Source organism: Anguilla anguilla, chromosome 11, assembly GCF_013347855.1.
Source record: "Anguilla anguilla isolate fAngAng1 chromosome 11, fAngAng1.pri, whole genome shotgun sequence".
In the NCBI taxonomy this organism is placed as follows: domain Eukaryota; kingdom Metazoa; phylum Chordata; class Actinopteri; order Anguilliformes; family Anguillidae; genus Anguilla; species Anguilla anguilla.
In genome coordinates this window covers 26795784-26820892 of record NC_049211.1, presented here as the reverse complement: position 1 = coordinate 26820892, position 25109 = coordinate 26795784, and the positions used below count along the sequence as shown (strand labels likewise).

Below are 25109 nucleotides of genomic sequence, written 5' to 3'. Positions count from 1 at the left end.
ATACTGTATTGAGTGACAGCACACTGCATGCATGGGGGCTCTCTGTGCCATACTGTATTGAGTGACAGCAGACTGCATGCATGGGGGCTCTCTGTGCCATACTGTATTGAGTGACAGCACACTGCATGCATGGGGGCTCTCTGTGCCATACTGTATTGAGTGACAGCAGACTGCATGCATGGGGGCTCTCTGTGCCATACTGTATTGAGTGAAAGCACACTGCATGCATGGGGGCTCTCTGTGCCATACTGTATTGAGTGACAGCACACTGCATGCATGGGGGCTCTCTGTGCCATACTGTATTGAGTGACAGCACACTGCATGCATGGGGGCTCTCTGTGCCATACTGTATTGAGTGACAGCAGACTGCATGCATGGGGGCTCTCTGTGCCATACTGTAGAGTGACAGCACACTGCATGCATGGGTGCTCCATGCGAGTGACAGGATGCAGGTGTGGCATGTATGTGGTCCTGCATGAGTGATGTCATGGCTGGGCGCAGTGGGCCAGAGGAGGGAGGTGTTAATTCGCTAATTCGGGCTTTACCTGGCCTAGAATCGGCCGCTCCTGAGCTCCAGGCTCTCAGATCAGGGCCGTGTCCCTCACAGGAGGGCTGGCTGCTGGAGATGTTGTTTTCACTGCTGGTGCCTATTTTGGCCCGCCCCTTTCAGAACACAGAGCTGCGTGCTACATGTGTTGTTTGTAAGTGTAATGTACGTATGTGTGCGTGCAAGTATGTTCACTTGTGAGTGTGTGCGTGTGTGTGTGTGTGTTTGTGGGTGCATTTTTTTTTGAATGACTGCAGGTTAAGACTGTAGGTGTGTGTTTGTGTACATGTGTGTAAGTATGTGCGTCTGTGTATTTGTCCGTGTCTGTGAGTGTGTTTATTTCGGTGAATTTGTGTGTGTGTGTGCGTGCGTGCGTGCATGCGTGTGCCTGTGTATGTGTGAGTAGGTTAAAATAAAAATAAAGTTGTATATATTTAGCTGTAGCTCCTCTGAGCTGAACTAAGACAGCCCTAAGATTGGTGCTGGAAATTCTGCCAAGTACCTAATATTAGCCAAGCACATGGCTTTCATTAGAGCTGGTTTTGCGGATAATCTTAGCTGTGCTGACCCCCGCCCATCTCCCCTCCCCCTCTCCTCACCTTCTCCAGCCTCAGCTGATTCTCAAAGCTGCAGATGCAGTCTGACACCAGGAGCCGATTGTTTTTATTAGAGAAGACATTTTATTCTTAAATCCAGGGCTCCGCACAGAGCCAAGTTGTTTGAGCAGTAACAATTATTTACGGCATTACAGCATTTATCCGCTCCTCCATTTGACCTTCAGTTTGAATCATCAGGCAAGTTTCCCAAATAGAGCAGTGGATACATGCCGGCGTGCTTTTCAATCAGGACGCAATAAATCTGCTCGTGAAAACCAGTCTACCAGTCTCCGCAAAAGAACATCACCACTGGCATGCGAAACACATTTTTTACAAACTTTTCGTTACGGGGTCTTCTGGTTTCTTTTACTACTTCGCACTTAATTGAGTGATTTAAGCTGTTGATTACCAACTTTACAACTGGCTGCTTAATTTACAGTTAAAACAAATCTCGGTAAAACTCATGGTTCTCCAGGACGAGAGTGTGGGACCCATAAGCCTCAACATAAACAGGAGTTTAAAGTAAGAGGCCGTTTGGTACTCACCCGGAACCAGGGCATCACAGCACACTCCTGTCTGATCAATTATATACAGAACAATTCGCACCGTGTAGACTACACAAACACACACTGAAACTCCACCCCCTGGGAGACTAATAGTATACAAAGAGCCATATCAGCGTTTTGTGTTGCCATGTCCATTACATCGGTGTACAGAGAACAGACATTTTAAAAAAATGAGTAAAACATCAAAGGTTCCATGCAGCTCGACACCAATGATCTCAGAAAAGCTTAACAATCCTAATCTTAAAACTTAACAATCAAAGTGTAGAGAGAATATGACCTCATCCCCACCTGTGGGGGGCTGTCAGAGCGGAGCCTGTGCCTGATTGCTCGGCCGGAGCGAGCTGCCAGATTATGGGCCCTCCTTTCGTCCCTCAGACGTTCGCCGCCTCTTACGCAATCGATCGTCAGGAGCGAAACGGCGCTCCGGAGCCGTCAAGTCGCTGGCGACAATAAGGATTCGGATTGTTGTTTTCCCCGAGTTCTGGAACTCTTGTTTTCAGTTCTGTGGGGGGCGAGGGGGGGGGGGGGGGGGCGGGGGGGTTTAATGAAGAAATATAAATCACCAATTCATGACGAACTGACACATTTATGAACCATAAAGTTGTTTTTGTTCGTAATGGGAGACCAGGACGGGGTTTTTGGAAGGGAGAAACAGAAATGCGGTTGATGGGGAAGGCCAGTTCATGAGATCCTCTGGAAAAGCGTGGGACAGGCAGCCAGGCAGTCAGACCACTGACCCAGAAGGACATCACTGCGTCCTAAGAAAACATCACAGGACACGGCACAAATAGCTGCTGCACGGTGTGGAAATATACATTTTAAAAATCATAAATTATGGTTTACCATGGATAAACTATCTCTTCGCAATGGACCCAAACCAACCAACCCCCTGCCTTGGTTTAACTATCTACAGAAACTCTACAGAAACATAAGAATGGCAAAGGCCCTGAAGCAACAAATTTAATAACTACATTCTTGCCAATCAGTTGCAGTTTATAATCAGTTTTATCCACTGCACTGAACAGTGCAACTCCTGGATATTCTCAATCACAATGAAAACGTAATTAAGATCTCAGACCTGCCATTCATAGACTCTACCATCAAACACTACAGCTGCTTCAAAACCATCACCACTGCATCCACACTGACAGCTTGGTGGAAAGCCCACATACTTATAAACTCAACTTGTAAATTATACCCCACAGTGGAACCCTGACTTTCTGCACAACAACAAAAAAACACTAAACTTCACCTCTTGGAAACACAAATGCATTACACAACTTCAGCACACCATCCAAAATTCCACTTACATGTTATTTAATGATCTGGTCCAAAAGTAAAGCAGAGTTATGGATCCTTTCTGCAATATCTGGAACTGAAATCTGTTATCATATCAAAAATCAACATAACACATAACAATCTACAACGCCCTACATTAGCTGAAGAAATTCTTAAAACTGCAACTAAAAAAATAATTTCTAAACTATACAAAGGACTCAGTTATGTAGACCCCATCATATCCCTCCAAACAAAAAGATGGGAAAAATATTTTTTGCTAATGCCAAATGCCGACTTATGGACCCAAATCTATAAAACCACATTCTCCATGGCGAACAACACTAACCTACAACTCATTCAGTATACAATATCCCATAGAACACAAAGGGCAAAAATGCACCAAATAGGCCTCTCAGAATATGACACTAGTTCACTACGCCGTCAAGCACCATAGATGACGATCTTCATGCAGCCAGGCACTGTGTACGCACACAATACTTCTGGCAAGAAATGATCAATAAACTATCCCTCATTTTGGACTGCTGAATTCCACATACCCGTTCCCTATGCTTACCAGGTGACTTATCTACAACCACCATACCTAACCTTTTCACCAGAATCATTCTCATTGCTATAGCTATCCTCAGGAAGACTATCCTCCTACACTCTAAAACAAGGAAAAAACAAGTATTATGCAAAGGACTGGCTTCCTCCCTGTGTATATATCTACCTCTACCAACACCCAAATGCAACAATTTGAGCAAACATGGCATCCAACAGATTCCCTACTTTCTTAAACTTCTCAAACATTCTAACACATATACCCTGACACACACACACACTCTCTCTCTCTCTGTTTTTTATTCTGCTGTAATGTGTACTGTCTGTTTATTGTCTTTTCTTGAAATTATTTGTATCACTATCTGTTATTACTTTCACCACCAGGTAACTAATCATTATCACCATCATTTTTGTCTACTAATATCTGCAGCTATTCTCCCTTAATGAAAGACTCAGGACTTTATGTTTTATTAGAAATAGAAGCCAATAAATATTTTTCACATTTGTTCAACAGGCAATATGAAGATTTGCTCAATGTGTGTATCTCTGCCTCTCGATCAATAGCTCCCCTTTGCTTAATGGGTGAATCCATCCTATGTTTGACATTTTTCCCATTTGTACATGTGTGCGCATGTTCCTGTGTGTCAAAACGATTTGCTGCTGTTTAAAACTGTCAGTTGTAATGGCATCCAGCCTTTGTTATGGTACCAAAGAAGTCCTCAATGTAGTAAATCAAAACCGCTTCAAAATTTGTGATTGCATAAACTACGGCTTTACACTGCCGCCCCCTACTGGTGTGATACAGGTCTCATAACAAGCAGCCCACAATGCTTCATAAGTCTTCACTCTCAGGATAACCACTTTGCTGGTTCTCTCCTGAATTATGGCTCCTTTGTGTAATTTTCTTGCATTCTCACCCCTCCAAACTCCAAAAGAGCTAGTATTGGTGCAATGCTGCCTAATTTTTGTTTGTTCAGTTTCTTTAACCATGTAGTTTTAAATAACATTTTTGGTCCTAATTGAATATTGGGGCGACATAGCTCAGGACGTAAGACCGATTGTCTGGCAGTCGGAGGGTTGCCGGTTCAAACCCCGCCATGGGTGTGTCGAAGTGTCCTTGAGCAAGACACCTAACTCCTAACCACTAACTGCTCTGGCGAATGAGAGGCATCAATTGTAAAGCGCTTTGGATAAAAGCGCTATATAAATGCAGTCCATTTACCATATTGCAATTACATCAAGTCCCAATTCTTAATTTTAGTTCACTGACATCCTTCTGCTTAATTCTAAGTGCATTTTAGACTACTGAATGGATAGTGACAAAACTGCTCTAACTTCCTGTTTTTTAACGGCCTTCACAGTGAATTACAAACTAGTATTTTCCTGTTAACCAGTTTGTGTTTCTTGATGAATACTGTTAAAATAAATACTATCAGTACTGTGCTACTACTCTGTATTTTTTATCATTTATTTTACTTAATGTGATGAGATACTGCAGTGCAATTATAGAAATATGTGACTGTTTGATCATGACTTACCTCCATGGTTCACACTGTCCTGCAAATAGACAGGGAGCTTAATGTGAGAATAAGCTTTTGCATGGCTCAACTCCTCCCTTCCCCTGTTTCAAACGCATAACCTATGTGACCTGTGTGACTGCTCCACCTGAGGGAGGACTGGGTCTGGGTGATTTTCATAGGTCAGTATTTAGAAGCTGTAGACTGTGGCGCGCTTTCATGGTGGCTATTTAGGCTAGGCGCTAAGAGGATGTGGGGATCAGTGTGCCTCCAGCCTGCTGACAAAAAAAAGAAATGGTAGGTGGGGGAGGGTCAAATACTGCCATCATACAGAGGGGGGGGGGGGGTCATACAGTCACGACCCAGTAACTCAGCACCAGATTATATAAAATAGTTAATGTAAGGGATTTTTATACTTACATGTACATGCATATATACAGTGAGCTCCATAATGTTTGGGACAAACATACGTATTTATATTTATTTAATTAAAAACACACATGAAGCCATCTGTCCGAAACATTATGGTGCCCTGAAATGGGGGGCTATGTATAAAAAGTGCTGCAATTTGAAACCAAAATGTATTTTAAAAATACCCTTTAGCTTAAAGCTGAGAATCTGCACTTTAACAACATTGAATTGAATTGTGTGATTACAAATTTTTAGTTGTGGAGTACAAAGCCACATCAAGAAAAAATATGTCCTTGTCCCAAACATTATGGAGCTCACTGCATGAGTGTGTGTGCATGTGTACTTTCTTCCAAACGCACATACTGTAAGTGCTTACACGCGTGTGTGTGTGTGTGTGTGTGTGTGTGTGTGTGTGTACCTAAGCACTTGCACTTTCCACATTCTGCAAATAGTTGTATTAAATTTGCTCACCAAAGAGCATATTAAAGGTCACCCATGCACGGGAAACCCCTCTGGCCCTGACTCTATTATATTTCCTTTGGCAACGCCATGCTTCTGAACTGAGAAAACAGAGACAGAGTTTTTTAAAAACTCAAGGGTTCATTTGCTTAATGTATATTCTACCAGTGAAAGACTAATATCTTAATTACCTTCCAAGAGGGGGACTCATCCCACCCTCTTCTTGGCCCCTCAGCATTGCTACTTTGCCCTCTCATTATGCACAGTGCAGACTGACTCTGAATTTAAAACCCCATTTTATTCCTTAATGGTACAGTCCTGAAAGCTGCTCCATACAGCTGGCTTACAGATTCCTACTTTCAGTACCAAACAACCACAACCCACACAGCCTAAAGTAGAGGTAAATCAGTGGTAACCAACCCTATTCCAGGAGATCTAAAAACCTGAAGGTTTTTACTCCAGCCCTAGCAAAGCACACCTCATTCAAAAGCTAGAGATTTAATTGAGCTGCAAATTAGTAGACTCAGGAGTGCCAAATTAGGGTTGAAATGAAAACCTACAGGATAGCAGATCTAGAGAAAAAGTATAGGTTACCACTGAAGTAAATGATCAACATGCACTCATCCACCTGTATGTAAGCATGGCGTTAGAAAATTACACAAAGAAAACATTGACACCCTGAACTACCTCCTAAAATTGCACTTTTAATTGCCTGAAATAAAACTTGTTTGCCTCCAAGGACAATAAAGTCTGCCTAGATCTGCTTATTTCACCTGCAATACAGTGCAGCATCTGGGATCAAATCCTAATGTACAGCAGGGGTAGCACTGCACCACAGTGGTTAGAGAAATGACCTTATAACTCAAAGGTTGGGGGTTTGATTCCCGTCTAAGGCACTGCCATTGCACCTGTGAGCAAGATATTTAACTTGAATTGCTTCAGTAAAATAGCCAGCTGTATTAATTGGACTGTATGTAAATCTGTGTAAGATAAGACCATCTGCTAAATGCTCAAATGTAATATTGTGTGCACACACTATAAAATTTCTTGTGAGGACTTAAGACAATGTATCTGGTACCTGTTACCTGCTCTTCCAATGCACCTGTGGCTCTGTCCCCAATGCTGGAACTGACGCACTAGTGCACTGATGAAGCATACATTCAGCACATCCACCCTTCCCAAAGTTTCACCGCAGGAAGAATTCAGGAAGCTGACCCTCCCTAGAGTTAAACAGCAACTACCGCTGTTGCTTTTGTTTTCCCAGAGCTTTTTCATTCCAATACGTGTTGTTGTTCTTTTGAGTAAAATCCTGTGAATGTTTGACGTTGTTAAAAACAAGCCACAAGTTTGATCCTACATAGCTATAACATAATTCGTGGTAAAAATAGAAGTGTTTAGGTTCTCCCACTTCCTGTGGAATTACTCCCCTCATCGGGCGAGAGTGTTGAAAGTGAGTTCCAAAACAAAAGAGGCCTTTTTAGGGAACTGGCATAATTTTATGTTTGTTCATATTTCCTAATATGCGAACTCGGTCATAACATCCATCTTTATCATCGATTGCCACTGCTTTTCACTGTGGGAACCTGGAAACAAGAAAAGAAAACTCTGGGGATACACACTGGCACGGGCTATTGGCTGGGTATACCGTTTTCCCACTGTTTTATTATTCAAGCACACAAGGGCTTATTATTTTCATATTAAATCACTTTTCAGCTTCAGCTGAACCCATATGGTAAATGATGACCATGTGGTTCACGCCGTGTGGTTCATTTTGTCATAGAAAACGGCCTGAGAGGGCCTTCGATGCCTGCTCTCCTGCAGTGATCCTATCCTCTCTCTTCACCATTAGCGTGTGCATCGAGTCTCGCCGCTCCCTGTTCCCATCACGGACTCCCATGTGCTTTGCACCGCCGAAGCTAACAAACATGTCAGCGGGTCCCTCTGAGGCACAGTGTCACAGCGCACACAGCTGCAACTACCGGAGCCTGTGTGTTAACGCACGCCAGTCAGTTTGGACTCCCGATTTTCCTTCTCCTGCGCGTTGGAGACTTCTCTCGCAGTTTAGATGCAGGGTTTCAGCGGCAGGAAGTTTTGTTGTTTCTATAAAAAGATTTCCTTAAAAAAGAGGGTGGGATTAAAACAACAATGTCTAAACACAGGCGTTGCTCTCTGCCTTCTCCATGACCAAATCTAGCTGCGAAACAACTAGTGCAAACAACTTGAGTTACTGACAGTGATTAAATCATACGCCTCTCTGTGTCTTTACGTAATTACTAAACGTTCTGATGGTGCAGAGGGAGAAAGGGGAGAGGATGGTAGAGAGAGAGAGAAAGAGGGTGAGCGACAGAGAGAGAGAGAGAGAGAGAGAGAACTCAGGAGAACATATGGTGGTTTGAATGAAGTGGAAGCCTCCTTCGGTTCCTGCCTCTTAATCCGCTCCGCAAATCTCCTGTAATGAGGATGAGGGAGGCCATGCTGCCTGACGTATGGGACCGCGTACGTGAAGACACGGCGGCATTCTTCAGCAGCTGGACAGCGCGAGGACCCGCAAAGTGCAGGAGGAGAAGGAGGACACGAGCCTGAGACAGAGAGAGAGAAAAAGAGAGAGAAAGTGAGAGAAAGAAAGAAAGAAAGAAAGAAAGAGAGTGCCCTGCAACGTCATCTGAGTCTGGTCTTTTCCCCGCGCTCAACGAGAAGAGCAGCATAGTGGAGTCACCGCGAGGAGGATGCTGTAGATGAGCCCGAGCCCAGCGGAAAGAGGAAGTCTGCTCGCTCACACACACGCAGCCAATCGTGCGCACACACACGCGTACGGGTGGGAAGAGAGATCAAACGTTTTCTGGAGAGGAGCGCCAGGGGTGCCAGGGTGGACCTGCCGGATTCTCGCCCTAGTAAGTGGAACAGTCTGCAGAGGTCACTGCTGATGCACAGCCTTCACAATGCAACAAAGATGAGTTGATGGTGAGATGCTGTAATCAGAAGGAAGTTGCAGGCATAGATACACCAGTTTGATTTGGAAGGAATTAAAGAACCCATCGCTGGTAAATTAGAACTGGTGGAGGGTTTAGGTGTTTAATTTGAAGGGGGAGGGAAGGGATGGGTTGTTGCCACAGAACACTTGGGGCGGAGGTAGGTATTGATCGATGGGGTAGAGACAGGTAAAGATGAGTTGTTTAGAGGTTTACCCACTGTTCTAGAAGGCACTGGTGTGGTGGATAAGGAGCAGAGATGTTAGTAACCAGGAGGTTGCAGGTTCAATTCCCAGGTAGGGAGCACAGCCACTTAAGCAAAATCACTTGATGACTTGAAGCACTTGATCTCAGCTGCTTCAGATAATTTCCAGCAGCATAAAATCCTGCAAAGTAAGCTGGGCAAGCAGCCACTGAAAAACAGAACCTGCTAAGCTAGCTAAGCTACTAAATACTGAGCTCAAAGTCAGAGATACTCCTTACTGATGGATATTTGGGGAAGGATATTGTTGAGCAAATACTTCACAGGTTGAAACAGAAATGTCAAAAAGCTCTTGCTGCGTATAAAGAGGAACTCCTTTCTGACAGAGAGAAGGAATACTGGGGGCTCAGAAAGAGTGCAGACTTTAGCACATGCTGAGCGGATAGGTTTTCGCAGCAGGTGAATCTCTGTCGCTAAAGAGCGTGGCTACGCTGCAGATGTGGTGCGCCGCGCGGTATACGGCAGCTCCATCCTGGTGGCCATGTCCTGCTACGCACAGGGGACACAGTCCTGCAGTGGAATGTAAACCCGCGGTACCCCTGGGACCGAACAGCGTGGTCTCTGTTTAAAGAGTCCGTTTTCATATTCCCACCCCCCTCCTTCCAACCCCCAACCCCTTCTATCCTTCCCTCTAAGCTGCTCATGCTCTGTCCGTTCCTGTCAGTGTATAAAAAGGCAAAGTAGCACAGTATGTGACTGGGTAAGACTACTAAATATAGCAAGTCCTTGGAGCAAAATAGCAATTCTTTTTCTGCCTGATATCTCAGACCGTTATAATGCAGTGGACAGTGTGGGGACCGTTGGTAACTGTTCGACCTAACAGAGAGCAAGGCATTGAGTACAAGAACAGAATGCTTTGGGATTTTTTTCTCCTTCAGCCATCCAGTTCGGCTTGTGTGGGCAAGTTTGTTTTTTCTGCATTTGATTGAGCAATTTTCTTCACCCATTTCACGTCATGGGAAACAACGAAAATATGATGTTTTCAAAAATGCGCGCATGTTATTTAAAGCATGTTCACGGCTGCCTTGTGTTATTCAGCAGGGCCATTGGGATGCATGCACACCCAAGCACACAGGCACACACAAACACACACACACACATGCACAATATTACCTCATCTTATTCCAAACTTTTGCAAACACCAACTGTCATTTGTGCATTTTACTAGAGTAACCCAATCCCATACACATACTGTGTGTATTACTGCTGAAATAAGCACACATTAAGCTTGGAATAGAAACAGCCAATCAGCATTAATATCATGCCAGTAATTTCATGTCAGCAAGTTTTGGAGTAGACCTGTAGACTATTCTTCTATCTGTGTCTGACTGTGCGTCTGTGCCTGTGCTACAGATTTAGGTTTACATGGCTGAACTGTCACGTATGTGCATGTATAGGAGCTGATGAATGTCAAAGGAGAAAATATTCCTTCTGTTGTACATAAGGAAGCAGTGCTCCATGTTTCATGCCACAAAAAAAAACAAAAAATAAGTCAGTCTTTACAAGTATTTTAGTCTTATATTTGGACTTAAAATCTTATTTATTACTGTATTGCTAAATAAGACAAAAAGATGAGACAGTTTGACTTATTTCTATATTTGCCAATGGGGTAAAACAATTTCACTTTCCAAGCACAAAATAACTTAAAACAAGCTAATATTTTAAGTGTCATTATAAGACTAAAATACTTGTGTAAAGAGACTTTTTGTAGTGTAGTCTTTTTTAAAAAAGAAGGACAGCAAGATAGCCTGCCTTCCTTTTGTATTTTTTTTTAATTTAGTCAGAAAGGTGGAAACCAGAGAGGGTAACAGACAGAAAAGGAAATCGATACAAAAAGGTGCCTTGGTCGGTTCAAACCCCAGATCACACAGGGATTCATGTGTGACAAGAGAGCCAGTTGCCCTATAAGGACTGCAACACAACTCGTTCGGCACGCTTTCCTTAATCGCGAGGCTCTAACTGTTCGCCCATTGGAACATGGCTGTGATTCTTTCGGTTTGTTTTTGTTTTGTTTGCACCTAAATGGCCTCTGTAAAGACTGCACGCCACAGCCCGTGGCCTTCCGGAGGCCCACGTCTGGGTGCCACCGCATTCTGTCTTTCCATCTCATGATTAGTTGGTGCCATTGAGATGGCTTGGCCTGACCAGAGGGGCAGGGTAGGCTGCAGTCGGGTCGGGGGGTTCCAGTGATTCATTCACCCCACGTACCTCCTGGGGTGACACAGCAGGTGCTTTATCTCTCTATGTGAGATTTTGTGACTCATTTAAGCTGACCACTGCAGCACCAACCATTTCTTGTTTTTTCTTCCTTATTTTTGCTATTGCAGAATAACTTCATGAAGCTTTCTTCACTGATACTTCCTGGGGTGCTCTGTCATGTTTTTCACATGTTACTTCTGTGTAACTTGTAACCTCACAACTGCAGCGCTAACTCCTTAAAAAGATAAAGGAACTAATACTGCCCTCACAACTGTAGGACCCGCGTCAGCAGGTGACATCATCATCCCTTGGATTGGCTCTGGGAGTACAAGAGAAACTGGCCTAGAAATCCTGCAAACTAGAACTCCACTCAGCTTCACTTTCTCTGAATAAATTCAACATTTAATTGAAATAACAACATTATTTTTTAATAAAAGAGATGGATCTTTCACAGTTCTACACGTGATTTTCTTGTTCTCTGCAAATGTAATTTTGGTTCATCTTTTAAAAAAAAAATTTTAAACAAATAAATAAAACTATGAAGAACCTCTAACAAAAAAAATTAAAAAGCCTTACAGTAGGCTGTGGTGGGGGTGATTCCCGCGGGGCCAATGTTGCCGGCTACAGGCTCGTATCCACCCGCATTTCATCAGCCTGGTCGCCTCCTAGCAAAGCCCTCTGCTGCTATTCTTAGGCCTGTGTAGAGCATGGCTTGTTTGGATGGGCTTTTAGCTTAGTTAGCTATTTCAGCTTATCTTACAGTAATAGTAGCAACAGTAGCGCAAGTAGCACGTTGCACACAGGAGCGATATCCGCTCTCCTCCCGCGGATTAGCTTTGAGACCGTCTCAGCTTACCTGCCGTCAGTTGAACCTGTGAAAGATCACAGACCTGCACCACTCTCACGTTTGGGCATGGACTTTGTCAGACCTGGCGGGCAGACCGCTCCAACCCGAATGAGCGGCCAGAGTTCTGCACTTGCAGCCCTCAAGATATCCAAACGTAGTCGCATCAATACGACGAGCTGATGCGTCCAGACAGACGCTGGGCTGGGGCGTAGGAGTAAACGCTGATGCTCCATCGGGCGTGAAGAATGTACCCCTTTCACGCACCACGGAGCACACGGGAAGTGATTTGTTCGACGGGAGGTTTTTTCATAATAGATGCATGTTGCATCAAAGCCTTGGGCATATTGCAGTTACAAAGCACACACGCTACTGCACCCAATGCAGCGGTATTGAGTCATGCACGGGTTCAATTTACGGTAATAAAACCACGGCACTTTTTTTTTTACTTCTGAGAAAAGAGTTTAAATCAACTATAACCTACTATACCAAATGTGAAATTACTTTCCTGCGATCTGATTGGTCCTGTCAACGTTAAACCGGCATTTACGTAATTTTACGAGCTGGATTGAATCGCCGCGGCGCCGCCTCCAGCTACATGAGGCCATGTTTCATTAGAAGTAGCTGACTCACTTGTTTATTAGCAAAGTTCTGAAATCTGGCGAAACTCATCTCACATAGGAGTGTCATACTGATAATGCCATCATTGCAAATCATCATTGACTGCCAGGCCATAATTCCAAATAAGAATTTGTTCTTAATTGACCTGCCTAGTTAAATACAGGTTAAATAAAAAATATATTTTGAAGAACGATCCAGGTGAGGCTACCAAAGCTGCAAGAGATAAAGAGGCCGTTCATAAATGTGTTCTGAATGAGCTGCATAACTGGACAATTCAATCTGGAATTTATATTGTGTATACACTCCTTGGTGAGGTCTTTTGGAGTTTAAAATGGATTATTCTGCAGTTGCTGTTGATTTTGATATGGGCGAATGGCTAGTGAATACTGAATGAGGAAACAGATTTGAAAGTGGAATGATTACATGTGAACTTAGCATTTAAACTGAAGACATTTCTCAATTCACTTCTTTCCACGAGTGCCATGATACGATTTTTCCATGCTGGAGAACCACAACATTCTGTGGTTTCATTATGGAATGTATTCCCTTGTCACGTGTAATTGTTTGGGCTATTGACATCCCTTTCCTACTATTTGAATAAGACAAAATCTTTTCGCACAGAAAAACAAATACTGTGCCCTGACAAAGACTCCACTTTTGGTGTTTTCATTTGAAAAAAAAGGAAACCAGAGTTCAAGCAAGTGAGTGACTTTCCCCATTTGTCCTGACAATTACAATAGGTGACTGGCCAGTCTGCTCCTTGTTAACACGGGAAAGACATTTTTGTGAAGTGTTCATTTTAGGTTTTACACGTGTGAACATTTTTCCCTTGATACCAGTGGCTTGGTGGCTGTTCTCTTTAATTAGGCACTATTTAAGAATACTCCTGTGAGGAAACATTGTTTTCTCAAGGTCAGGAAATGGTACACAGCTGTTGTTCACGTTGAGGTTGTTTACTGTCAAGGCGGCCTAACACATTCCAGTCCAGTCTTCCCAGGAAGCACCATTTGACGCATTCAAAATATTTTCTATGTGTGGAAATTACAATCATATTTCGTACTGACACTATGACATACCTTTTCCACTCAACTGGACTCATCCCAGACACATGCAGAAACCCCTCGAGGTGCTGAAGATCAAGCCTGATGCAATGCAGGACACATTACACAGTAGCAGTTTTCAAACTCAAACCAGGGGCCAATGTGCATGCTGGTTTTCATTCCTCCAAGAACCGAAGTTTCTGAACAGTAAGGAGTTGTTAATTGTTCTTGATTAGACTTAATGTCAGCTAAAGGACGACTTACCCTCTTGAGGTCACGTTATGTCAGAAATAGCTGTGTGTGCCACGATGAATAAATATTCCAGAACTCCTAATCAGACAGAGCAACTAATGCTTTCATTTACTGTAATGTGCCGTTTGACAAACGATTCCTTTAGAAAGAGTTCAGTCTTGAATCAACGCAATTATAACTCAATTATCGACTGACAGATCAAATTTCCGCAAATGTTGTCACCTGCTCACTGAAACTAAACTATTTGTGAAAAATGAAGAGTTCAACTGCAGTAAGCAAAGTCAGCATTATGTTGGAATAAACTGAGGTATAAATTTACTTTAGAATTTAAACATGCGTTCAACATCAGTGGCTGTGACTAAAACAAGCAGACAGTGTGTTCTCAGGACCAAGTCTGAAATCCATTGCTCTATGGTAGGCAGAAAAAACTAGATTAGATGGGCATAGAAATTGCCAGATCTCACCATCAAAAATTATTTTGTCCTTAATATAAATAAGAAAAACCCACACTCCTATAAATGGTTTTTTATTTGAAACAATGTTTTTTTTTGTTTTTTGGGGGAGGGGGGCGGGTGCAGACATTTCTCTTTCTTTTTAATGATTTTCCTTGGCTACACACCAAGTTAAAATGCTAAGATAAATTTGCAAGCGTTAAGTTTTTTGCTATGTTCTTTTTGTGCCTCTTTCCCCAAATTTCAGTGGTATTTGAATCCACAGCAATTCTGCAGCACCTAATGGGAACATTTTAACTGAATACACATTTCCGGAATGATGACAGAGCCCTCCTTAAGGTCATTGGTCGATTCAGGTTATTTGGGGCTCTACTTTTGCTGAGTAGCAGTGAGAGAGTCAGAGGGGATCTGATCCTTCAGCAGGCATTCTCTGTGTTCCCCCAGCTGAACTGTGTGATGCACAGGGGCTTAGCTGGTGAAGCTGGCAGTGAGTAATCTCACAGCTGAGAAATCGCCGCTCTGGTTATGGAAACGAGTTCAGAGCTCCACCCGGGAATCAAATCCATGACCTTCTGGGTTTGCTCTGCCAGGCCTCGACCGCTGCCATCTTCAGCTCCTGCGTCTTCCAGAGCCAGTACACACCCCCTGTGCCCCCATGTTCCTGTGGGAGCGTGAAGCAGGGGAATACTGGAAATATCCGCCTAAACCATGTTAAGATGAAGCTTAAAAGATAGGAATGTCAACATTTGATTTACTGCATTGCTCAACTGGCAAGTACAAGGACCAACACATACATACATGATTGACTTTGCAATCATAAAGATAATGACCACCAATAAGTCACCAAGAGCGGGAATGCCAACGTAGATATAAAATTAATATTAAAAAGAGTGGAGTTCATTAGGTCATTGGATGAAATTTGTCTAACCTTTAGCATATTGTAAGCAGGGCATTACATCCTTCAGGCTCTAGGTTTTTGTATTGTTGGTAGATTTCTCAGTTTTGGATGAATTTGTGCATTTGGTATGAAATTAAATTTGTGCATATTTTCTCATGGGAAAGTAACATGCTAAAGCATGGCTGAAATATTTGGATTTTATCATTTAGCATAATTAAAGTATAATTCGTTTAAATAATCATACTCAAAAGTGTGCTGAATTTTTTCACATGGGCTAAGAATGTTGATATTCTTATCAGATGAGAAGGATATTTGTAGAAATGTTTTCTGAGCTCAGTCTCTTTCTGCAAAATTGTGTGAATGTACAGCAATAGGGGAAGTGCAATGGGCATGACTTACGGTCTCTCTGGCTGCGGTAATCATGTGACAAGGAAGGATGAACAGGAGGCCTATGTCTTCAAATAAAAGGCAAAGGGGAACTTGGTGCTGCTTGTCAGCGACTGTAAAAGCCATTCATGGTGCATTTTCGTTATTGCACCATCTGAACTGCCTTTATTTCAATCTGGATGTGTGAGAATGGTGCCTTGGAACAGTGACCTGAACTTGGACCCTTCACTCCTCTCTTCCCTCAGGGGTCATCGGGGATGCAGGAAGTGGCGGGGCCCCTGAGCCGTGCGTGATCTAAGGGGGGAGGGGGGAGGGGGTAGTGGCGCGGAATGGCACACGAGCAGGAGGAGGACCCCCAACTGGGGGCGGGGCCTGACGAGGACGAATCAGAGCTGTTTCTGGCAGGAGAATCGGAGTCGGGGAGCTTACTCTCCGACGACTCGGTCCTCCCCATCTACGAGCGCGAGCGGAGGTCGGGGAACGCCAACACGCTGCTGGAGGCCTGCGCCCAGAATGACATCCAGACCCTGAGGCGACTGCTGGAGAGGGGCGTGACCCAGGAGGAGGTCATGGAGCAGGACGTCAATGGCAGGGTGAGTGGCACGTGTCTCTCTGTTTTACCCCGCTGCCCTTCCTTTCTGCAGTCTCCGTTTCTCAGGATACTGCGGTACCCGCGCCAGCTCACCGGGAGCACTGATGTTCTCCTGTTAACAGCCGAAATAACTTTTTCTCTGAACAACTTGTACACCTCCCTCTTCGCTATTACATAAAATACTTTTCTACATACAATATGCCCCAAATATTAGAAACACAATTAGGAAATTATTATTTTACTTAATAGCTTTATTCCTAAATTGCTCTATAAACCAAGCAGGCCATGCTATTTCCCGTTTCTTGGTCTTTGTCGTTGCTAAAGTTTAATTGAATTGAATCTGAGAAGTGGTTTGACTGAACTGCATGCCTTTACTGTCCTTACTGGCAAAGTGCGTTGGACTGAATCTAGGAGAATGACCGTCAGGACCCCCTCTAAAACGAGATGGTACATCTCAAGGGGTTCTACCCTGAAGAAATAAACCTCTAGTAATAATACCCTGCTGTCAGCAGAGTACTTCAGGAGAGAGCTAGCACAGAATGGAGAAGAGGCACATCTTCTGGTCATGGATATATAATACCAAAAATGTGAATAATTTGGCTACAGGGCTGAGCCTATGCTCATGCCAAGCACCTTTGCTGGCTGAGCCACTGTGGACCACTGTGAGATTTTAAGAGCTTGGCCTTGGGCCCGTGACTGTGACAGCCCAGCCACTGGGGGTGGGAGATGATGTCATGGCCGACGCCCACACGGCACTGTTTTCCGGCATTTTCCCTGGCAGAACGGGCTGATGCTGGCGGCCGACAAGGGCTTTGTGGACATCGTCGCCGGGCTCCACCCCTGCCCCTTCATTGACATCAATCATCAGGACAACGACGGCAACACCGCCCTCATGATCGCGGCGCAAGCAGGTCAGTATACACCGCCGCTACGCTACCAATTAAACAGGGGAATAATCAGGTTACCAGATCACTGTTTTCTTTTCGCTGAACTGTACTAATGGCATACTGAAAAACGACCAGGCGGATTTAAGGCAGAGGGAACGGGACATCACCCATCCCCACACACAGACAGTAGCTTCACAATATATATCAGCTCTTCCTTAAAATCTGAGCCCACAACAGGCTACGTGAGTACATACATAACGAACACAGGCCTTATTACAATGTAGCCTAACACCGTTTAATCAAATATGGAATTAATATCAATATTTTTATAATTTTTCACATGTATCCAAACAAATGCCCAAGTCATCAACACTGCTGATCATCGTGCTGTGTTCTCTTGAGGACCCTTTCTCTACTCTTCTCTCTCCCTCTCCTCTCTCCCTCTCTCTCTCCGTTTCTCCAGGCTACGTCACCATTCTGAACTACCTGCTGAACTACTACGGCGGGGTGGACACGGAGGTGCGGGACTCGCGCGGCTTCACGGCGCTCATCAAGGCCGCCATGCAGGGCCGCAACGACTGCGTCTCCTCGCTGGTCATGGCCGGTGAGTGCCACCGCCCCCCAGAGAGCACGCTCCGCCCCCCTACGCCAGCCACCGCCCCCCAGAGAGCGCGCTCCGCCCCCCTACGCCAGCCACCGCCCCCCAGAGAGCGCGCTCCGCCCCCCTACGCCAGCCACCGCCCCCCAGAGAGCGCGCTCCGCCCCCCTACGCCAACCACCGCCCCCCAGAGAGCGCGCTCCGCCCCCCTACGCCAACCACCGCCCCCCAGAGAGCGCGCTCCGCCCCCCTACGCCAGCCACCGCCCCCCAGAGAGCGTGCTCCGCCCCCCTACGCCAGCCACCGCCCCCCAGAGAACGCGCTCCGTCCCCCGCCGCTCGTTACCACTCCGCAGTGCACCAGGCACAGGCTGGTCTATGCGCAGACTGCAGGCACCCAATCAACCAGAGGAGGCGCTGTGACACACTGGAGCAAGGAAACTCACTGCAAAAGATATCCCATTTCCTCCTGCCTACCGTCAATCATACGAGGCCAATGCAGTTTGACTCTCTCCATTTGATTGATTAATCCATCAATCCTCAGAATCCTTCATTAAAAAAAGTATTAAATCTACAGTTGGCTGAGGGTTGGGTATAAAATCATGTACTGCAAAAAATTATTCACACCCCAAATATATTTATGTTCAGTAAAATCTAAAAAAAGGAGATCTGCATTTACATGCTACTTTTCTAGCTTTGTCTCATTCACATGGAACCACACTATTGCCTTCACTGAGGGATAAAAATGAGGTCATTCTTTACAACCCATATACATATGCAAATTCCATGCGTCACTATGGAGAAAGAACACAAAATCATTCTAGAAGTTTCATTTTTGATAATTCCATTGAATTATTATTAATGTAGAATATTCTCCACATGCATGTGAATTAAAATATTGCTCAGTGCTGCAATTAGCCTTTTTTTTTTTTTTTTTTTTTTTTTTAAATCGTCATCAAAACTGTGAATAATTTAGGAGAGCACTGTATCTAAAAATAAACCATCAGCTTTCAGACCAGTCTTAGAAAATCCAAGGCCGTTTGACTCACATCCTGCCCGTCCCTTCCCTGCACTAATGGGTGTGAGAGGGCACGGGATTGGTGCCCTGGAGTGGAACATTCCGTAGATGTGTCATAGTTCTAATTCTTCATTGAGTGTTATGGGTAGACATAACGTAACCAACTACGTTAATATGGCAAAGATAACTCTGTCAAAAGGGATCACGACCTCACAGGGACCAGTAGTTTAGCCATTATGTGGCTTAGCTTACATGATCCTGCTTAGGTATCGATCTGCTAAAAGAGTCACTTTAAATGCCTCCACATCCTCCTGAGACCGGACAGAAAAAAGCTTACTTTTTTTTTTTGCAATTGCAATCATTATTATTATTAGTGTTATTGTTATTGTCAAGAATTGCAAATAATCGGTCGTGCTGTAATGAAATCACAAATAGGCAGTATATTTTGACGATGTTTCCAGCTTATTTCCCCCCAGATGGCAATGTGAGGGTGCATGATGTACCTCTTTACCGCTGGTACAGTACAGGCCAACTGTACAGGCTACAGTAGAAATACACCCTTCTTCTCAAGCCTACTTACACCCCCATTCATCACAGTGAGCGGCCAAGAACTGTGACTGACGGACAGGGCGGTGGCAGAAACGGCAGAGGGTTTAAGGGACGGACCTGAGGTTGCGCTGTTGTCTTATTTAGGCCCTAATCTCCCGCTTCTCTGCGTGAGCTGAGGATTACTCGTGCGTGGACTTAGCGGCCCTATTTATACCCCGCTGGAAAATCTCCAAACATAGCCATCACTACGGCAACCAAGAGAGGTCAGTCGCTAATCGCAGGTCTTCCTTACTCAGGGCTTTTAACATGGTTCACCCAGTTTTCAACAACTGAGACTGCGTCACAGTACATTTTCCAAAAAACAGAAAACAACAATAAACATACAATGACATGAAAAAAGCTTAAGTCATGATGATGCTTCACTGAACAACATAATTGCCCTATAACATAATATATATAGTAATTTCAGCAAAATATCATTATCAGTTTACTAGGTTTATAAGGCCTTTAAGTAGATGAATACCTGCTCTCATGTTGGCCAGCAAATTGTGCATTAGGAATCTTCTGCTAAGTACTGAAAGGGAAAACTTGAAACTACGACAATACTGGCACTGATTTCCCATTACATACTTACTTACTTGGCCACTAGGTGGTGAAAGAAGGCAGAATTTCATATTCATCATCCTTTTTTCCTCAAATGAAAGACAAAGTTTTCTTCCAGCTTGTCTGACTTCATTCTGCTTTTTCTCTTCCCCCACCTTCTCTTCTCCCCTCCCTCCTACCTTCCGCCTACTCGCGTATTCTCCTTCCTGCGGCTCCTCTCTCCCTCAGGAGCGGACCTGAACGCCGTGGACACGGCGCGGGGGAAGTCGGCCAAGGACTGGGCCCTGAAGACGGGCCGCTACGACACGCTGTACCGGCTGCGGCGGCTCCAGCTGCGGCCGCGCGCCGAGCAGTTCTGCCACAGCTACGTGGCCGAGTGGCCCGAGCTGCGGGGGCTGGTCACCAAGGCCACGGCCCCCAAGACCCGCGGCCAGCGTCTGACGGAGCGCCTGCGCTCCGCCCTCACCATCACCCTCCCGCACGACCCCCGGGACCACGGCGTGCTGGACCACATGGTCCGCATGACCACCAGCGTACACTGCCCCCTGGTGGCCACGGGCTGCCGCCCGCTCTGCCCCACCAGCCCCCCCGAGGTGGGCAAGCGGCGCCTGGCGGTGCCCGAGCTGGCGCGGCAGAACCCGGGCACGGACCTGGAGGGGCGCTCGGTGCGGCACAGCGACGGGTCGGTGAGCTCGGCGGCGCCCTCGGTGAGCTCCGCCTCCTCGGTGTCGCTGGCGTCCTGCTGCACGGACGCGGAGCGGCGGAGCAGCGTGCTGTCGGCGGCCTCCAGCACCGTGCGCAGCTTCCTGCCCCGCGGCATGGCCCACCGCAGCAGCGTCTTCCCCGCCGGCTGCATCCCGCAGATCAGCGTCACCCGCTCCGGCGAGCCCACGCCCAAGAAGGAGAAGAAGAGGAAGATGTCCAAGGCCCACCTGGAGCCGCCGCTGTGGAAGTACAAGGAGGCCAAGGAGGAGAAGAAGAAGGAGAAGAAGAAAGCCGAGGAGATGGCCGCCAAAGAAAAGTCGGACAAAAAGAAGAAGAAGAAAGAAAAGAAGAAGAAAAAGTAGGAAGAAATCCAACCCACCAAAAAAACGCCTCTGCCAGGTCACTGTGGACTTCTTCCCCTTCGCTACTGGACTGTCATGAGGATGAATTCACATAAGAACTTATTTTTCACCCCCTCGTTTTTTTTTCAAAATTTATGTTGACATCAGCAGGCAAAATAGGAGACATGGGGAAATCCTAATGAGAGCAATTCAGACGTCAATCTCCAACAATCACTAAACTGCACGTATTTTTATTGAATCGTTGGAACAACATTCTGCTTTTGCAGTAAATGCATTTGATGAATGCAATGTTTTATTTTGGAATTTCCTACAGACTTTCTTTTTGTTTCATTTTTGTGATAGATCGCAATTACAACTATGATTACGGATAATGATGGTACTTTAGGACAAATATCTAAATAGAAAAAAATATTTTTGGTAACGTTACGGGAATAGCCGTACATAGCCAGCTCTGAGCCACAGTCACGTTCCGTTCAAGCACAGCACGTCCCCACTCTACACGGCTGTTCTCAGAGGAACAATGCAGTCAAACCAGCACAACAAAAATAATAAACTCCTTTCCAATCTCAGCTTTTTTAAGTCTTTTACCAGAATAGACTTAATCCATTGTCAGATCTCAGGAATTTTAGCTACAAGCGTTCCTGCTCAGGATTATCTCGGTTTAGCAAGAAAGCACACAAAAAAGGGAGATGGGGGGGGGGGGGCAGGGTTGTCTGAGATAACGTGAAGAAAGAACGGCATCACCATATCTAATCAGCCAGAACATTAATGGGGTTTTCACACTCGAACAACAAAAGCCATTTTTAAAGGGAAATACCCAGAGACCCTTAGTAACATGAGGAGGTTGGGAACTGAGTCACACAAGTAAACAAGACTTCTTCCCTTTGGTGTGTTGTACCAAAACATCCAGCCCTTCGGTCATCATTGACATACAATGGTGTGAACTCATCACTAATGAAATCAAAATACACAACCCACTCACAGGTGCTTTGACAAAATGGAGGTGCTCATTATGAAGACATATTTTTTTAACAGTTTGTCTCAAGCTGGGAAGAGGAAAATTATGTTTGTTTGTTTGTGTTATGAATATCTCAGGGAAAGGGGAAATTACAATGAAAAAGAAATTACATTTCCTAATTTGTCTAGTAAGTTATTGTGCATTTTCTCCTCCCCAAAATAAGTAAAAATGATGGGTGTGCTGCTAAACAATGAATTTCAGGGACTGACTAAAAACAAGCTAACTGCCAAACTCAGGAATGAAAGGAAAAAATATGAGCCACATTTCCTCTTATGATTTAGAGTGAAGGTTTCATCACTGTCATACCCGGAATCCAATGAAGGAGTATATGGAGTCCTGGGGTTGCAAGAATTTGTGCCGCTAATACATTTTTACCAACTGCCCAACTCACTTGCTTTGGTATTATTCAACTGGCACCTAGGGCTGTCTCTGAACAAATGATTCACTTTCCAGTTGTAGTTTACGGTAGCACAGGGGGTTACCGTGCTTCAAAGACCCCACTAAGATCCGTCTGAAGGCCCCAACAAAAATTGTTTATTTACTCAACATCCAATGTAAACTGCAGTGCAGTCGCTATTTAACAAGCAAATACATTAAGTATGGAACCATGTAATAATTATTATATAAAGGTAAAATATTTTTTTCTGTTTTAATGTGGACACTTATGGGATTCTTTCATAGACCCCTGGAGGTCCCTAAACCAGAATTAGGGAAACTGTACTATAGTATATATACAGTATCGACCTGGAGCTTGAAATTAGAAGTTTTTTTTTCTAGAAGTTAAAATGTACATTTGATAAGGAGCCTTTCTGATAAAATGTACAGCTGGAGATACCAATTGCTAGTCAAAGGCGAGTCAGGTATCATTAACCAAATCATGGGCGGAGTTACAATATTATAACTTATTTGAGCCAATTAAGACAATTTTCTCTTTGCAAAAAAAACAAAATGACTGGTTCACAACAAACACAACAATGCTGTGCTCTGCCCATTTTTGTCTTCACAAAGCCTCACTCTCCTATTACTGCCAATCACTCACAAAGTTAGTTAAGGGTCAACAGGGCCAAATGTCCACTCTGTACGCCCAGCCAACAGTTCCCCCAGGGTTTCCCCATAGAACTGACCTAGGTGCCTTTCAAGGTTGTGTAAATGTAGCGCTGTGGAAATTATTCAAAAGATTGATACGGATATTATTGTTCTACATACCAATTAATGGTTGTATGTGTATTGCAAAATACAGAAGAAGCTGAATATCCAGTTATGCATATGGTATGGAGTTTGCTGATAAGCCTTTGCTGGAGGTTTACTGCTTTGTATTGTAATAAATATGCAAAAGTTATTTTTCTAAAAATCTTTCTGGCTCTGTACTAGCGGTTATAGACATTAGTTTTTTTAGACATTGAGGGATTTACCAATAAACACAAAATTTATAAAAGTAAATTCTTTGTCAACTTATTTATTAATCTTTTCTTCACTTTATAGCCCCCCCCCCCCCCCCCTTTAAAACATCAGTCCAAAGGGTGATGATTTTTCCAGTGTTGTACACAAACATAAGCGTTGGTTAAATGGGGCTATTTTGGAAGATGCAAACTATGTATATAGGATCACTACACTGAGTGGCTAATCCAGTCTATCACAACACTTACATCACCCTTACGCTTTAACCCTGATTTTTTTAAATCCCAAAAATCTACGCCAGAGCTTTCAGTCAGTTTGACTTTTTACAGTTTTTACAGTTTAAATGTGAGGGGAGAGAGGAGTCCATTGTTTATTTATTCAGTCCCAATTACATCACTGATACCGACACTCACACAGATAATCAAATTTTCCAGTCAATTTTTTCCCACATAAATTATTATAAACTTGAAAATATGAAAATAGCTCAACACCACATAAAATGTTCCAAGTTGCCAAGCAACTGACCATGCAGACAGAACTAGTGACCTTTCAACACCAAGTTCCTTTATCATTAGAGCATTTATAAATAAACAGCAGTTTCCTCACTACACAAAATCTGCAATAAAGGTCTGAGGTAGGCAGACATGGACGTGAAAAACTGGAGCCTGTAACACCGTTACATTTCAAGCATCAGTACATCTTATTCAAGGTCTATTATGGCATGAAAAAATAGCTAAAGCACTTCTAAAGTTGCAAATGTGATTTAAATTAGTGTCGTTGTAACTGATGAAGTTTCCCTGCTTCTTATCTGTAATAGAAGGTATCTGTAATTTATGTGGCATGAGAATGTGCAAGCCACTATGTTTTGCAAATGCACAACAAATGAAGGGTTGAGGAACAGACTGGAGGCAAGCTGAGGAACACTGTTGCCAAGAAAGCAAGGAATAAGAAAGAGGCAAAGAGAATGATGAAGGGAGGGAGAGGGAAAGCAAGAGAAAAAGAGAGGAAAGGAAGGAAAGGGAAAGAAGGAGAGAGAGAGGGAAAGAAGGAGGGAGAGAGGGAAAGGGAGTGAGGCAGAGTAAGAATGAGAAAAAGGGAAAGAAGTAAGGGAGAGAGCGGGTAAGAGAATGAGGGAGGGAGAGAGGGAAAGAGAGAAGGAAAGAGGAAAATAAGGAAAGGGAAAGGAGGTAGAAGGAAAGAGGGGGTGAGGCAAAGCAAGAGAGAGAGAGAGGGGGAAAGACTGAGCGAGAGGGGGGGGCCTCCACAACTCATATATTAATGGAAAACAACGAAAACATGAGTCAGATCAAACTACACAGAGAAAAAAAATGTGTTCTTTTCACTTAAGACCCTTCATCTGAGGGTTCCCAGCTGTGCACTGAGTCAAGGGCCAAAGAGATAGACCGGGAAGCATGAGAACCAGTACGGGGGTGAGATTGGGAAACTTTTCACCCCAGACTGAGAGCTGCGGCTTTCTCATGTGGGGCTACTCAAGACGCCAGTGACAGGGCTCTACGGGGC

General features: G+C 44.3%; 1 protein-coding gene across 2 annotated transcripts; it reads left to right on the top strand.

Moving 5' to 3' along the window:
• The first annotated feature begins 8451 nt into the window (after positions 1–8451).
• ankrd33aa (ankyrin repeat domain 33Aa) lies at positions 8452–23630 on the top strand. Of its 2 annotated transcripts, none has more exons than XM_035380533.1 (5): positions 8452–8826; positions 16105–16452; positions 17233–17362; positions 17802–17942; positions 20334–23630. In XM_035380533.1, exons 2-5 carry the CDS (start codon positions 16189–16191, stop codon positions 21170–21172), a joined length of 1374 nt encoding a protein of 457 aa, XP_035236424.1. In that variant the 5' UTR covers positions 8452–8826; positions 16105–16188; the 3' UTR covers positions 21173–23630. The 2 variants fall into 2 exon arrangements, with proteins under 2 accessions (XP_035236424.1, XP_035236425.1); XM_035380534.1 differs by having other exon boundaries at positions 8452–8896.
• Positions 23631–25109: the final 1479 nt, after the last annotated feature.

Coding starts and splice junctions, on each gene's coding strand:
- ankrd33aa (XM_035380533.1), top strand. CDS start 16,189: ATGGCACACGAGCAGGAGGAGGACCCCCAACTGGGGGCGGGGCCTGAC. Junction 16,453..17,232: donor AGCAGGACGTCAATGGCAGG/GTGAGTGGCACG, acceptor TTTCCCTGGCAG/AACGGGCTGATGCTGGCGGC. Junction 17,363..17,801: donor CATGATCGCGGCGCAAGCAG/GTCAGTATACAC, acceptor CCGTTTCTCCAG/GCTACGTCACCATTCTGAAC.